Source organism: Pituophis catenifer, unplaced genomic scaffold (genome assembly GCF_029215685.1).
Source record: "Pituophis catenifer annectens isolate HBS135680 unplaced genomic scaffold, rPitCat1.0.hap2 SCAF_1, whole genome shotgun sequence".
Lineage (NCBI taxonomy): Eukaryota > Metazoa > Chordata > Lepidosauria > Squamata > Colubridae > Pituophis > Pituophis catenifer.
Genome location: NW_027256881.1, coordinates 22474341 through 22488513, shown reverse-complemented (window position 1 = coordinate 22488513; position 14173 = coordinate 22474341). Strand labels below are relative to the sequence as shown.

At 42.0% G+C, this 14173-nt stretch overlaps 1 protein-coding gene across 1 annotated transcript in view; it reads left to right on the top strand.

Moving 5' to 3' along the window:
- Positions 1–14173, top strand: part of DNMT3A (DNA methyltransferase 3 alpha) — a 118274-nt gene that overhangs the window by 40851 nt on the left and 63250 nt on the right. The window contains exon 4 of the mRNA XM_070932175.1: positions 11349–11607. Within this exon, the coding sequence (XP_070788276.1) occupies positions 11349–11607 (259 nt within the window). The remainder of the gene's footprint in view (positions 1–11348; positions 11608–14173) is intronic.

Sequence of the window (14173 nt, the reverse complement as noted above, 5' to 3'; positions counted from 1 at the left end):
GATGAATACCCGAGCCATTAATCAAAAACCCCAGAAATTCCACCTCAGGCACTGCCACCTGGCATTTGGCGCGGTTCACCTTAAGCCCCGTAATGTCAAATTGCCGTAGAACTCTGCGCAGCCTGTCCATTAGTTCTGCCTTACTGGTAGCGGAGATCAAGACATCATCAAAATACGGTATGACCCCGGGGATTCCGTGAAGAATTCTCTCCATCAAGCTCTGGAAGAGCCCCGGGGCCACACTCACACCGAATTGGAGGCGACGACACCGGAACGCCCCATGGTGTGTCATAATAGTTTGGGTCTCTGCAGTTTCATCATCGACCAGCAATTGCTGGTAAGCTTGTGAGAGATCCAGCTTAGCGAACACAGAACCCTTGCCAAGTGAGTGCAACACGTGTTGCACGACAGGGACAGGATACGCATGGCCCAGGAGCGCCTTATTGATCGTTGAGCGATAATCCGCGCAGATGCGGACCGCGCCATCAGACTTAAGGGGCGTTACAATCGGAGCCTCCCAACGGGCAAAATCGACAGGTTCTAAAATACCCTGGGAAATGAGCTTATCCAGCTCAGCATCTCCCTTAGTCTTAAGCGCGAGTGGTACACGCCGTGGCTTCAACCTGCAGGGAGGGAAATTTGGATCTAAACTAAAAGATACCGGGGTGCCCCTATAACAGCCCAACTTGCCATCAAACACTGAGGGGAACTCCCGGACTAAATTATCCAGCTCGTCAGGACTAATGGCATTAACTCCTTGAATGGTTAGCCCTAGGGCCTCAAACCAGTTAAGGCCAAGTAAGCTTGGCATTGGGGCGGAGACTACCACTATAGGCAGCTTGCCATTAAACTTCTTAAACTTCACTCGGAACTTTCCACACCCCAAAACTGGAATTTGGGCGCCCTGATAGTCTCGTAGGGTCACATCGCAAGGTGTGAGGCGGTGTTTGGCCAGCCGCGGCACTAGCCGTTTCATCGTGCTCCAGGATGCGAGCGTGGTAGCTGAGCCGGAGTCCACCTCCATCTGACAGGGCTTGCCTTCGATGGTGACATCCACATAAATCTTCTTACGAAACGGGGCTGTAGCAGCGAGGGTAACCATATTCACATCAACGGGGCCCCGCCCACAGCTGGACCTGTCATCTTGTGTACTGGGCCTCCGTGGCCAGGACCGGCGATCCCTATTCAGCCGTGCTGGCGCCACGGCAATCGGCTGTGCTGACCGGCACACTCGGGCAATGTGGCCCCGGCGGCCACATCTGCGACAAACTGCATCTTTAAAACGGCAAACGGATCGCAAATGGAATTCTCCACAACCCCGGCATTGCGAGGCTACATCTGCATTTGGCCGGGCCGGCCTCTGTGAACCTTGAACACGGTTCACAATTCTCGCTTCGTCCCGCTCTTCCTCATCGCTATAGTCCACTGAGCTGGCCGCTGAGCTGGAGTGAATAGCCTCCCCCTTATGTTGCTCCATGCTTTGGTCCCGGGGAAGGTTGGCTATAGATAGCATAGCGAGCTCAGCCGCACAAGCTTCATCTAATGCTTCTTGGAACGACAACTCAGGTTTAGCAATTAGCCGCCTCTTTAAATTTTGATCCCTTACGCCACTAACAAGGCGATCCAATAGGTAATCGTCCAGGTCAACAAATTGACAATGTCTAGCCGCTTTCCTCAGAGCGGCCACATACTGGCTGATGGACTCCCGTTCAGCTTGGTCCCTGTGGTAAAAATGTTGTTGCCTAGCAATGCGGGACGGTGCGGGGGCGTAATGTCTTTTCAATTTGGCCATAAACTCATCCCAGGTTCCTGCGTGAATAGACTGGGGGGCCATTAAAGTCATTGCTGTGTCAAACATTTCAGGGCCACAAAAGCTCAAGAAATATGCTCTCTTACGTTCGCTTGACAAATCACGGTAATCATTAGCAATGAGGAAGCATTCAAAACGGGCCACATATGCCTCCCATGACTCTGTTGCTGGGTTAAACGGAGCGAACTGTTGGGGCGTAGCCATCCTCTCTCACCACTCTTAAAACAGCTCCACAACGAACCTCCGATACAGGAATCCCACCTTCGTCGCCACTATTTTGTTCTCAATCCACACAATTACTGACTGAGGCGAGACGGCTGCAGCAATCAACAAACTTTATTCAGAACAGCAACTAACTTGGAAACAACCACGGCCGCGCTTTTGACAGCTCCCTTTTATATGAGCTGTCAACGCGGCCAACCAATCACAGAACAGAACAGAACAGCTAAACCATTTGGGCCAGTTGCTGGGGGGTGGAATCCTTTCGGCAGATTTAATATTCAACAGGAAGATCCTTCAGGGCTTGATGTTCTCCCCATTCCTGTTTATCATCTACAAGGAGCCATTGGATCAAATCGTCTGATGTCATGGGTCAGATATCTTCAGTATGCTGCTGATACCCAGTTTTACATCATTGCCCCAGGTTAAGCAATGCTGTAGTGGTTCTTTCTTGGGATGGGGGATTCTAGATGGAAAAGAACAAGCTTCAGCAGCTCAATCCTAGCAAGATTGAGTGTCTCTGGGTTTTAGGATCCCCTAGCTCCAGGATCTTTTCATCTTTGGTTCTGGAGAAGGTTGCACCACTGTATAACTTGGGGATCCTCCTGAACTCATAATTCCTATTCTAAAAACAGCTAGCAAATGTGGCCAGGAGGATTTTTTTACAATTTTGTTTTGTGCACTACTTGCACCCTTTTGTGGACCAGAAAGGACTGCTTGCAGTCACTCACACTCCACCTCCCAAGTAGAATATGCAACACACTTTACATGGAACTACCCTTGAAGACCATCCAGATGCTCTGTGGCTGTCCAGAATGCAGCAACACAAGGGATTACAGGCACTGTTTGATACACCCATGTTATACTTTTGTTCTGTAAAACAGTGCTGTCTCTTAATGTGCTTCCAGGTGGAATTCAAGGTGCTGATTGTCACCTACTAAGCCCTTCATGTCATGGGACTGAGTTATTTGTAGGACTGCCTGTTGTTAATTGTTCTATCCATCCTACTAGATCTGACAAGAAGGCCACATTCCAGGTCCCTTCAATTAAAGGCTATTATCTTTTGGGACTTCAAAACATGCCTTTTCTTTTACACTGACTGCCCTCTGGAACACCATAGCCCCTGAGATTAGATTGTCCCCTACCTGACCAGCCTTTTGTAAAGCTTTGAAGACCTAGATATGCATCAGGACCTGGGGGTCCAGAGGATAGAGGGCTCATTTAGAGGTCTTTGTTGATTGTTTTCTCTGGGTTTATCCTTGGTGACCATTGTAGTTTTTAAACTCTTTGTTAATATTGTTTTAATGGTTGTTACATTGAATAGATAAAAGGGATGTGGTGGCTCAGTGGCTAAGATGCTGAGCTTGTCGATCGAAAGGTCGACAGTTCAGCGGTTCAAATCCCTAGTGCCACGTAACCGAGTGAGCTCCCATTACTTGTCTCAGCTTCTGCCAACCTAGCAGCTCAAAAGTACGTAAAAAATGCAAGTAGAAAAAATAGGGACCACCTTTGGTGGGAAGGTAACATGTGCCTTTGGCGTTTAGTCATGCCAGCCACATGACCACAGAGGCGTCTTCGGACAGCGCTGGCTCTTCGGCTTTGAAACGGAGATGAGCACCACCCCCTAGAGTCGGGAACGACTAGCACATATATGGAAGGGGAACCTTTACCTTTACATTGAATAGGTAGGTAGGTAGGTAGGTAGGTAGGTAGGTAGGTAGGTAGGTAGATAGATAGATAGATAGATAGATAGATAGATAGATAGATAGATAGACAGATAGATAGAATGTAAAGTTGGAGATTATTATGGTATCTCTGAAGGGACAGACTCTTTTCTTTACTCTCAAATGATAACAGTTTGTGAACATAGTTGAAACGCCTCATTCTCATATCAGAAAAAAACGGTAAATGCCATGCCAAAATTTTTGTCTATTGAACTGGCTCTATTTTGCAGCAGGATTGTGCTGATGGTCAGATATTACTTAATGAATTCACTGGTTAACAATTGTTAAGAGTTTATCATCCTTTACGTTGTATGGGCCAAATAACTGTTAGCCAAGGAACCTCTTTCAGTGCTTGTTATGGTTGTGTTGTGTTGGAGAGGATATGTTGCATATCCTAGACATCTCCTTCCCATTACACTAAATGTAAGATAACAATTGGGGTTGAACAACAGGGAAAGAAAATGAGGATAAGGCAGCTTCAAAAGCAGGGAAGTTATTTGAATATACTGGAAGCCTGCCCAAAAGACAAAAAAGAGCATATTCTTACAAAGTCACAGAATTGTAGAATTTGGGACTTTCCCCACTTGTTCCTAGTCATAGCATGAGCAAGTCCCAGTAACTTCTTTTTCCTACTGTGTGTTCATGAAGTTGCATTTGTTTCATCTTTAACCTGAGGCAGCTTAAAAATAGTTCTTTTGATTTTAAGGTACCGTTTTCTTCTTTAAGCAGGCATCAAACTATGGCAGTTTTGCCTTTTTTGTTACCTAAGGTATTTTACTAACCATTTAATCAGTGTCACAGAGAAATAACACTTAAGGTTGAGATCAGCTTGGTTTGCACACTTCAATGTCTTCTGCCTCTGGCACTATGCACTGTCTTCTAGGACCTTTTTGCATTGGGAAATGGGAGAAGCTAATTATTTCAACTCTTGCTTTCCCCTTGCATCCATTAGATTGTTGAGCTGATTCCCAGCACGAAGGCTTAGATGATCAGCCTAAACAACCATTAGATCTTATGGTATCATAAGATGGAAAGAGCTCTTGGAAAGGGGTGAATTACACATTGCGCCTAACTCCAATTTCTATAGAAATCCAAATGAAAGCATTCCTAAAAAATGACGTTCCAGTCTCTCCAATCAATGGATACTCCCACCTCTATACGGAACTGTTTCCACCACTGAATTGCTTTTATAATTGGGAAGTTTTCTGTACTAGGCAACAACAATTTGCCTTCCTCTTGTAATTGAAGATAATTATTCCATGCTCTGCACTCCGTACTAATATCCTTTATGATATTCTTTAAGGCACTTAAATGTGGTCATTTTCCACAGCAGATCTATCCTCAGTAATTGTTTCATAAGGCTAAGCATACTTGCTTCTAGGGATTTATAAAGCATTCTGTGCAAAAACCATTCCATTCATTAAATAGCTAGTTTTGGAAGGACCGTGCCCAAACTAAAATGCTCATGTTTTCAGTGCTTGGATCTATGTATGAAATGAAATGGGATTGTTTTGACCTGTTTGTCCAGGATATGAATTAGAATGTTGTTTCTTTTTTTTAGTGCTTAAATTGTATAGCTGAATGGATGACTTTTTATTCATTTAAGGATTTCAAGAAGGACCAAGTTTCTTGAGTGATGGAGATAATGAGAAAAATCTAAAGACATTGTCAATGCTCAAAGGGAGATCAGGAAGGTGGGATTATTGATGGTGGCAAGGGGTGTGAAAGGGAAGAAGGCAAATTGGGTAGAGGGCAATGGGATATATCATACTGGGAAGGAAAGTTGTTGGTAAAATTGGTGGCATGTGCAATAATGGGAGCAGCTGAGTGGAAGAAGACAAAATGGAGATGCTGCATAGCAGCATCTGTTCTACCTGGCCCCAAAAATTACTCAAGGATTTTTTGTGTAAAAAAATTTGGAACAGAAGAACAAGTATTCTTGATTTCATTTCTGCCAAACTGTCTCTGATTTTACTGATGCATCTAAAAATCAATTATCAGGCTTCGTATTAGGTAAGCCTAATTTTTTCTCTTTGTTCTTCACACCCAAGCAGACTCAAGAAGGTTAGATAAGTAAATCAATTGCTGAAAATTAGAGAGTCATACTTACAAGAGGTTCTCAGTCTAATTTAGGAATCCTACCCAATGTATATGTTACTGAATATATGTACATGTGCATATATATACACATTTGTTCCTTTGAGTCAGTTTTGACTCTGGCAATTACATAGAGGAAGCCATGCAGTTTTCTTGGCAACTTTTGAGATTTGCTTCTTGGGTCTTTTCCCATTTTTTTGAGTCTGCAGAAGTGTAGCTGTTCATTTACTAACCTTGAAGCATTTTGCCATCTGTCCCTTTCCACCTCACCATGTCAACTTTCACATATCTTTTCAACCAGTTAAAAGTCTCTCATCCTATACCAATGGATTTTATTTGTTTTTTCCCCCCATGTGAATAACATATTTATTTCTGCTAAATTTCATCGTTATTTTCAGTCCCCCTCCCTGACTTAACAAATTTTTGAATTTTGTTTGTGTTCAAGAGTATTTCCTCTATCCTAGCCATATCTGTGTCATCTGCAATTTGATAAACATTCTCTCTACCTCTTTATTCAAGATTAATGTGCATGTTGAAGATTACAAGTTTGAGGATCAAGCTCTATTGCGCCCACCTTGACACCTCTCTCCAGTATGATGAAAAATGATTCGGACGTCTTTGAGTATGGTTTTCATGCCCACTGGGGAATCACCAAATAGATACGCCATCCAGCTCATACTAGCTTGCACAAAGTCATGGGGTATTTTGTGACATGTTTTGCTGAAATTAAAATACACTATCTCTACAGCATTCCCATGATCTCCTAAGGAAGTTATATAGTTAAGAAAGGACAAGGTTAATCTGGACAAATCCATGCTGACATTCTGTGATCACCACATTGTTTTCAGGGTACTTAAATCAAATTGCACTAGACTTTTCTTGGGTATTGATATCAATAGATGTTTCTTAACAGGGCCTGGTGGCTCAGCAGACTAAAAGCATCATGATTAACACCAGCTGTCTGCAATTACTGTAAGTTTGAATCTCACCAGGCTCAAGGTTGACTCAGCCTTCCATCCTTTCTAAGGAAGGTTAAATGAGGACCCAGTTTGTGGGGGCAATAAGCTGACTTTGTATAAATATACAAAAATATGAAGGCTATTGCTTAACGTATTGTAAGCCACCCTGAGTCTCTGGAGAAGGGCGGCATATAAATCAAATTTTAAAAAAAAATGGGTTTCTGTCAAGCACAAGTTGGATTTTGCTCTTCACCATTGTTAGGTGTGGTGCGTATCCTCTTTGAAAGGACTGAGTCAAAATAAAAATTGTAGTAGTTCTGATTTATTACCAGTTAGCAGAAGGATATCTAAAGGAATGTCATGTAAAGGAGAATGTTTTCTCTGTTATCTTAGAGGATAAAACCAGAACCAATGGATTGAAACTAATGAATAATAGTTGTTAGCCCTTCTGGGTAAACCAGACAAGAAACATGACTAGATGAACTAAATCTTCTTCATAGTAAGGCTACATTAACAAAATCTTGCAAAACTGAAGGTACAACTTGTTATCACTATTTTAACTGTCTAATCGATTAGGGTGAACCCTTCCTAACTTTCTTTCTCTGACTATTAAGCAATTGTGAGATCCTCCCTCTCTTACCTGATCATTTCCTAGGCCCTCAAAGTCATTCTATTACATAGATTCAGGTTATATGTTAGGAAAAACTTCCTGACTATGAGAAACATCCAGCTCTTGCTTATCAATGGAGACCGAGTGGAGCAAGTGGCCAGTTTTATGTTTCTGGATGTTATCATAAAAGAGGACCTTACCTGGGGCGCTCACATTGCAGCACTGGTCAAGAGGGCCCAGCAGAGATTATACTACCTGAGACTTCTCAGGAAACAACAACTGAATGAAAAACTGCTGGTAGCCTTCTACCACTGCACCATAGAGAGTATTTTAACTTACTGCATCTGTGTATGGTTTGCCAATTGCACAGTGGCAGATAGGACAGCATTCCAGAGGGTCAACATCATTGCCCAGAGGATCATTGGTTGCCCTCTCCCCTCTTTGGAAGAGCTTTATAGCTCACGCTGCCTTAAGAAAGTTCAAAACATTCTTAAAGATGCATCTCATCCTGGGCACCCTTTTTTTGAACTATTACCATCTGGCAGACGGTACCGGATAATAAAAACAAGGACAAATAGGCTGAAAAACAGCTTCTATCCCAGGGCAATAACGGTATAGTGCAATATTGGGTTTTCAATTTCAATTATATAGAATGTAAAGGATGTATGTTTGTGTTTTTATTTTTATAGTTATAATGTACACTGAAGACGAAATTTAATTTCGTTGTACCATGTGCAATGACAACTAACTAACTTACTAACTAACTAACTAAATATCAACCATTTGACACATGTCATGATATCTTCCCCTTCACTGGTGGTACTCAAGAAGTGAATGGCTAGCCCTCTATCCCAAAATATTAAGCAAAGGGTTAGACTAGATGAATGTACCTTCTAATTCATAGAATCCTATTTAATTCCTATCTAGTGGTTAAGGCATCGGGCAAGAAATCAGGAGGCCATGAGTTTTAGTTGCCGCTGGTGACTTTCTCTCTTACACTCTCTCAGCCTGACTTGCTTCATAGGGGTTGTGGTTGTGGGAAAAATAACTGGAGGAAGGAGTATTAGCTGTGTACCGAATTGAAATAAAGGTGGAATAAAATATTGCCATTTCTGCCAAGATTATCTAATAGAGTATGTAGCCATATATTCCTTCATTTCTGGAAGCCTAATAGCTTAGCAGTTACCTAGTGAATGGGAAGAAGCAAGAGAAGGCCTCCAGGAAGGCATTGGGGCTGATGCAGAATGACAATATGCAAGTGATGTTTGTGCAAGACAAATCTGTGACTAGCAGCAGGAAAATGTGATCCTGAGACAGTGGTGGGTTCCTCTCGGTTCGGCCTGGTACTGCTGAGCTGGTAGCGGTGACGATATGACATCACTGAACCGGTTCTGCCCCCCCCGCCCCCCGTCCCCCCGCATTATTCTTACTTTTTATTTGGCCCCACCCCCAATCTATTGCTGCCTCCTGAGTCCCAGCTGATGGCTAGAGGGAAAAAAACTGTTTAAACTCTTGCCGCGGGGCTTCAAAGGGCCGCCCTACAGCTGATCAGTGTTAAAAGAAAACAAATGAATAGACCAGTGCCTGCAAAAATACATGAGTAGATCAGTGCCTGCAAAAATAAATGGGTAGACCAGTGCCTGCAAAAATAAATGAGTAGACCAGTGCCTGAAAAAATAAATGGATAGACCGGTACAGCTCTGCAAGCAGTTAAAAGCCTGGTAGACCAGTACCTCTGCTAAATCCTAAAGAATTGTCACATGACTATTAAGCCACGCCCACAAAATAAGCCACGCCCACAGAACCAGTAATAAAAAAATTTAGAACCCACCCCTGTTCTGAGATGATCTTAATTCATTGGCCTCAGCAAAGATGATTGAGAGAAGAAGGCAGCCCATGGAACTACTGCAGAAGTAAGTGTCGTATAAGTGGGGAATCCCATTTGGCTCTTGACACCAAGCAACTACTTCAGTCACACCAAACGATTTATTTCCTCATAAGATCTAGTTTAGATCCAAAGGGAAACAAATTTAAGAGAAAGAAACAAATGGTTAGTGATAAAAAGAGTTGTCAAAGCACCCTCTAAGAATAACACTTCTTAACATGTCCATTTCCTTTCTTTTTCCAATGGTCGTGTTCAGATAGGAAGCAATGCCTTTGGGCTGACAAGACACTGCTATGTCTGTGCCTTGCAAAATCCTGTTCCTCTCTTAATTACAATGGATCTAGACTGTATTCTTCCTTCCATAATAATGCAAGAACTACCGTACTTATTGTTTTTACCTATTCAGTTTAAAGACTGCTGAGACCTCTTACTTCTAAGCAATTTTTTGTAGTGTTTCACAACCAAAGGCAGTAACAGAGGAAAAGTTTTATCCATCACTCATTAATTTATGAAATGTGGGCATTCCTTGTCATTATTCTCTATTAAGAGCCTAGGTGACACAGTGGTTAGAGTGCAGTACTGCAGACTACTTCAGCTGACTGCTAGCTGCAGTTCAGCAGATCGAATCTCACCGGCTCAAGGTTGACTTAGACTTCCATCCTTCTGAGGTGGGTAAAATGAGGACCTAGATTGTTGGGGGCAATATGCTAACTCTGTAAACTGCTTAGAGAGGGCTGTGAAGCACTATGAAGTGGTATATAAGTCTAAGTGCTATTGCTATTGCTATTATGATAAACAAACATAAATATCCATTTAAAAAAAAAAGATTTGGTAGTGGTTGCTGAAAAGAAATCTCTGTACAAGTGGTCCTCAACTTACGACCACAATTGAGTCCAAAATTTATGTTGCTAAGCGAGATACTTGTTAAGTGAATTTTGCCCCATACAACTTTTCTTGCCCCAGTTGCTAAGTGGATCACTGCAGTTGTTAAGTTAGTAACATGGTTGTTAAGTGAATCTGGCTTCCCCATTGACCTTGCTTCTCAGAAGGTCACAAAAACTGATCACATGACCCCAGGACACTGCAAGCGTCATAAATATGAACAAGTTGCCAAACATCTGAATTTTGATCACATGATTGTGGGAATGCTGCAAAGGTCATAAGGGTGAAAAACGGTCATAAGTCACTTTTTTCAGTACCGTTGTAACTTCGAACAGTCACTAAACGAACTGTTGTAAGTGGAGGACTACCTGTACTTTAAAATCTCCAAACAGACTAGAAGCTAGTGCAATTGACAAAGCATAAATTTAACATAATCTAATCATCCATTTTTGTGGCTCTGTTTTTCTGAGCTGTTTTTAAAAGTGAGCCCTATGTAAGATCTTAAAAGGGAAATTATCAATGCATGGGGCCAAAGCACTTCTAGTTACATAGGGTTGTAGATAATTTATCAGTAAGATTTGATAAAAAGTGATTAAAAATTACTCTCTTTCTACATATTTTAACCCATGGGAAATCTTTATTCACCTCAAATGTAATTCAAAATACACCTTGTTTCCATTTAACAATGCAAATTATCTATTGGCAGCACTTTGCAGATTATTACAGCTTGCTTACATTTAATCCTTAATGTAATTGTCATATAAATATGCTGTCTCTTTTTCCTGCATTTCTTTCCCTCAGATCTCACAGCTAGCAGTAGGGGTTTTTTTCCTAGTCTTCTTACATTGTATGAGTTTATTTGACAACTCAGGATAACATTCCATGCAATTAATGTGGGGGGGGTATTTGATCTGCAAAAGCATATGCTACAGTTTGTTACTCTTTGTGGTGCAAGATTTGTTCTTGTTTAGATGTGAAGCAAATGTTTTCTCATTAGACAGCAGGACTTCCTTCACAGGTATCTGTCAAGGTTTGCCTTAGTTGGGATTTATAGAAGTTTGATGGCTTCCTTTGTCCCGTGGTCTTCTTCCAGATATAGCTGTGAATGACTTCAACTATTTTTCACACCTTTTTTTCCTTTCCTGCTTTTGTCCTTTTGCAGGTGGAAACCAGTGAAATCCCGAAAGACACAGCTTCAGCACCCAAGTGCCCTCCACCTACCCACAACACCAGCCCTATGGAGCAAGTGCCCAATGGAGATGCTGAGATGGGAGCTTCTGAGAATTGCACTATCACCGATCTGAAGGGCAGGCAGCGAAGTGAAAACGAACCCAGTGGCCCGCCAGAAGGAGAGATGGGACGGGCCCTGGAAAATGGGCGCTGCACCCCCAAGGACAGTCCTGATCCACCTGCTAGTGAAGGTGAACAGACAGTGCCAGATCAGCCTTTTGTAGCCTAAGCAAGAAAGAGTTTAAGGCAGGGGTGTCCAACCTTGGTCACTTTAAGACTTGTGGACTTCAACTCCCCGAATTCTGGGAGTTGAAGTCCACAAGTCTTAAAGTGACCAAGGTTGGAGACCTCTGGTTTAAGGTATCAAGGATAACTAAGGAACAGGTAGTCCTCATCTTATGACCACAATTGAGCCCAAAATTTATGTTGCTAAGTGAGAAATTTATTTATAAGTTTTGCTCCATTTTATGACTTTCTTGGCATATTTGTTAAGTGAATCACTGCAGTTGTTAGTCAGTAGCCAAGTATGAGTCAGTAGCCAAGCATCTGAATTTTGATCACATATCCAGGGGGATGCTGCAGTGGTCATAAGTGTGAAAAACGGTCATAAGTCGCTTTTTTCAGTGCTGTCGTAACTTTGAACGGTCACTAAGCGAATTGTTGTAAGCCGAGGACTATCTGTAAAGGATTAGTCACACTCTCACATCCTAGAAACTAAGTGAACAGTGCAGAGGAGGTTTAGGTGAGGCTACCTGTGGCAAAGAAAGAAATGAAATAGCCTTGGATTCTTGTAGATGTGTAAAGACCTTGATGATATCTGGGCTTGGTTGTTTGTGTGCAGAAATTTCATTACCAGACTAATGCACTGATAATGTTACCTAGTCTGGTAACAAAATGTCACCACCAAGCAGCTAATCTCAGAGACCACCAAGGGCTTCACAGTTCAACCCTGAGCTACATATATTCTCTTCTCTTGTAGATATGTCACAGAATTATAGTTTGACATGTCACATATCTTAAAGCTGCGGAGCATTTTTGTTGTATTTTGTATCTTTTTTCTGTCAGTGGTCAAGGTTCTGCAACTTGCCCAAGAACTTTCCTGCTAGCAGTATTTACTGATAAGGTCTTGTGAAATCACCAAGAATCCCCCAAAACAATTGTGCAATTTAAAAAGATGTTGCTTTCTTTTTTAAAATAAGGTAATGAATGAACAGATCAACATATGTGTGAAGCTTTTAAAAAAAGGTAAAGGAAGGCATGCAGTTGCCTTGAAGCAAGGAAAGGGCGGGGCTGATTCCTGAGCCAATGTCTGATGTGCAGATATTTTACAGGTGTCATTCAAATTAGAAAGCCAGGTTTATACTGTGCAAAAGAGCTTAAAGATGAATGCTTGAATTCCTTAATTGTTCAGGCCAAAAAAATAGGTCTGACTTAAATATTCTTATAGGAATGAAATTGTTTTTTATCTTTGTCTGTGATCCCTATTGAAATAAATGCTGATGGGACTTCTCTTTGTAGGATTGAGTACTGGATTGCGTGTGAGAACCCCAAATCAATATTTCTCCTTCTGCTGGTAGTGTGTCATCACTAATCCAAGAGTTTCTCTGTCCCATCCAATAGGTTCTCTTGAAAATCCAATGTTTCTTTTAGAGTATTTCTAGCCAAAGTTTCCAATCTAGGTTTGTTTGTTTGTTTATTTATTTATTTATTGATTGATTGATTGATTGATTGATTGGTTCGATTTATATGCCGCCCTTTCTCTGGAGACTCAGGGCGGTTTCTCTCCTTTAGCTTCCAATTGATTAGATTTGTTGCAGAGGAATTTAGGAAGGATAAATTAGTGGTGGTGGATTGTTCTATCTGTCTATCCCATCTCTTATTTATACCTCTTAATAAACCCCGAATCTGTCCTTGAGGAGGCCAGCCCACTTTTTCTCAAGGAGAGGCCTACCTGCTAGGAGTGGGCTAAAGAAATCTTGTCTTCTTCTCTCCACTTTTCTTCAAACTTTTAAAGAGAATTTGCTTTGCCTTTCCAGTCTGTTTTTTATTGCCTCCCCGCTCTTTTTTGGGTGAGCCTGCCCCCAAAATCCAAGGGAAGGCCTTTGTGGAGTGGATGAGAGTGGCGAATTCCGTGTTCCCAGGGAGCTTACGTTTCCTGCTGGCAGGAGGCCTGTAAAGGGGAGGGGTCTTCTTGACTGCTGCCTTGCCAAGAGCATTTGTTGGGAAGGGGCCTCCTTCAGGCTGAGTCTTTGCCAAATGCAAACTCTGAAAGCAGAAGATCCCAAAGGGGGAGAGTGCGAGTGGCAGGTCAGAACTACCCAATGATCCCAGAATTGTTTTGGGGTGTGCCTCCAGAATGTCTTTGTCCCCTGGAGTATTGAGTTCTGGAAAGTCAGCCCCAGGCATCCCAATATTAAAAAAAATGTGATAAGAAAAGAGAGGGGACTTTCAAAGGATGGGAAAGGAGAGAGGAATGGAGGCACTGCTATGGAATAAAGGATAGCTGTTTGAAAGTTGTGAAATGTTGATACTGTTAAGATATTTAAAGACATGGCAAAGCTAAAGAAGACTAAGGGCAGCGAATGTATTGTATTTCAATAAGGCAAAAATAACCTATTGTCTAGTTTTAAAAATAAGAAAAGATGAACAACTGTCTTTTATACACTCAAATATTTTAGATGTAAGAAAAATAATAAAGCAGGACCGTAGAGTATGGTCAAGGCATTTTGCCAATTGGCTTATTGGCTGCTTATATGT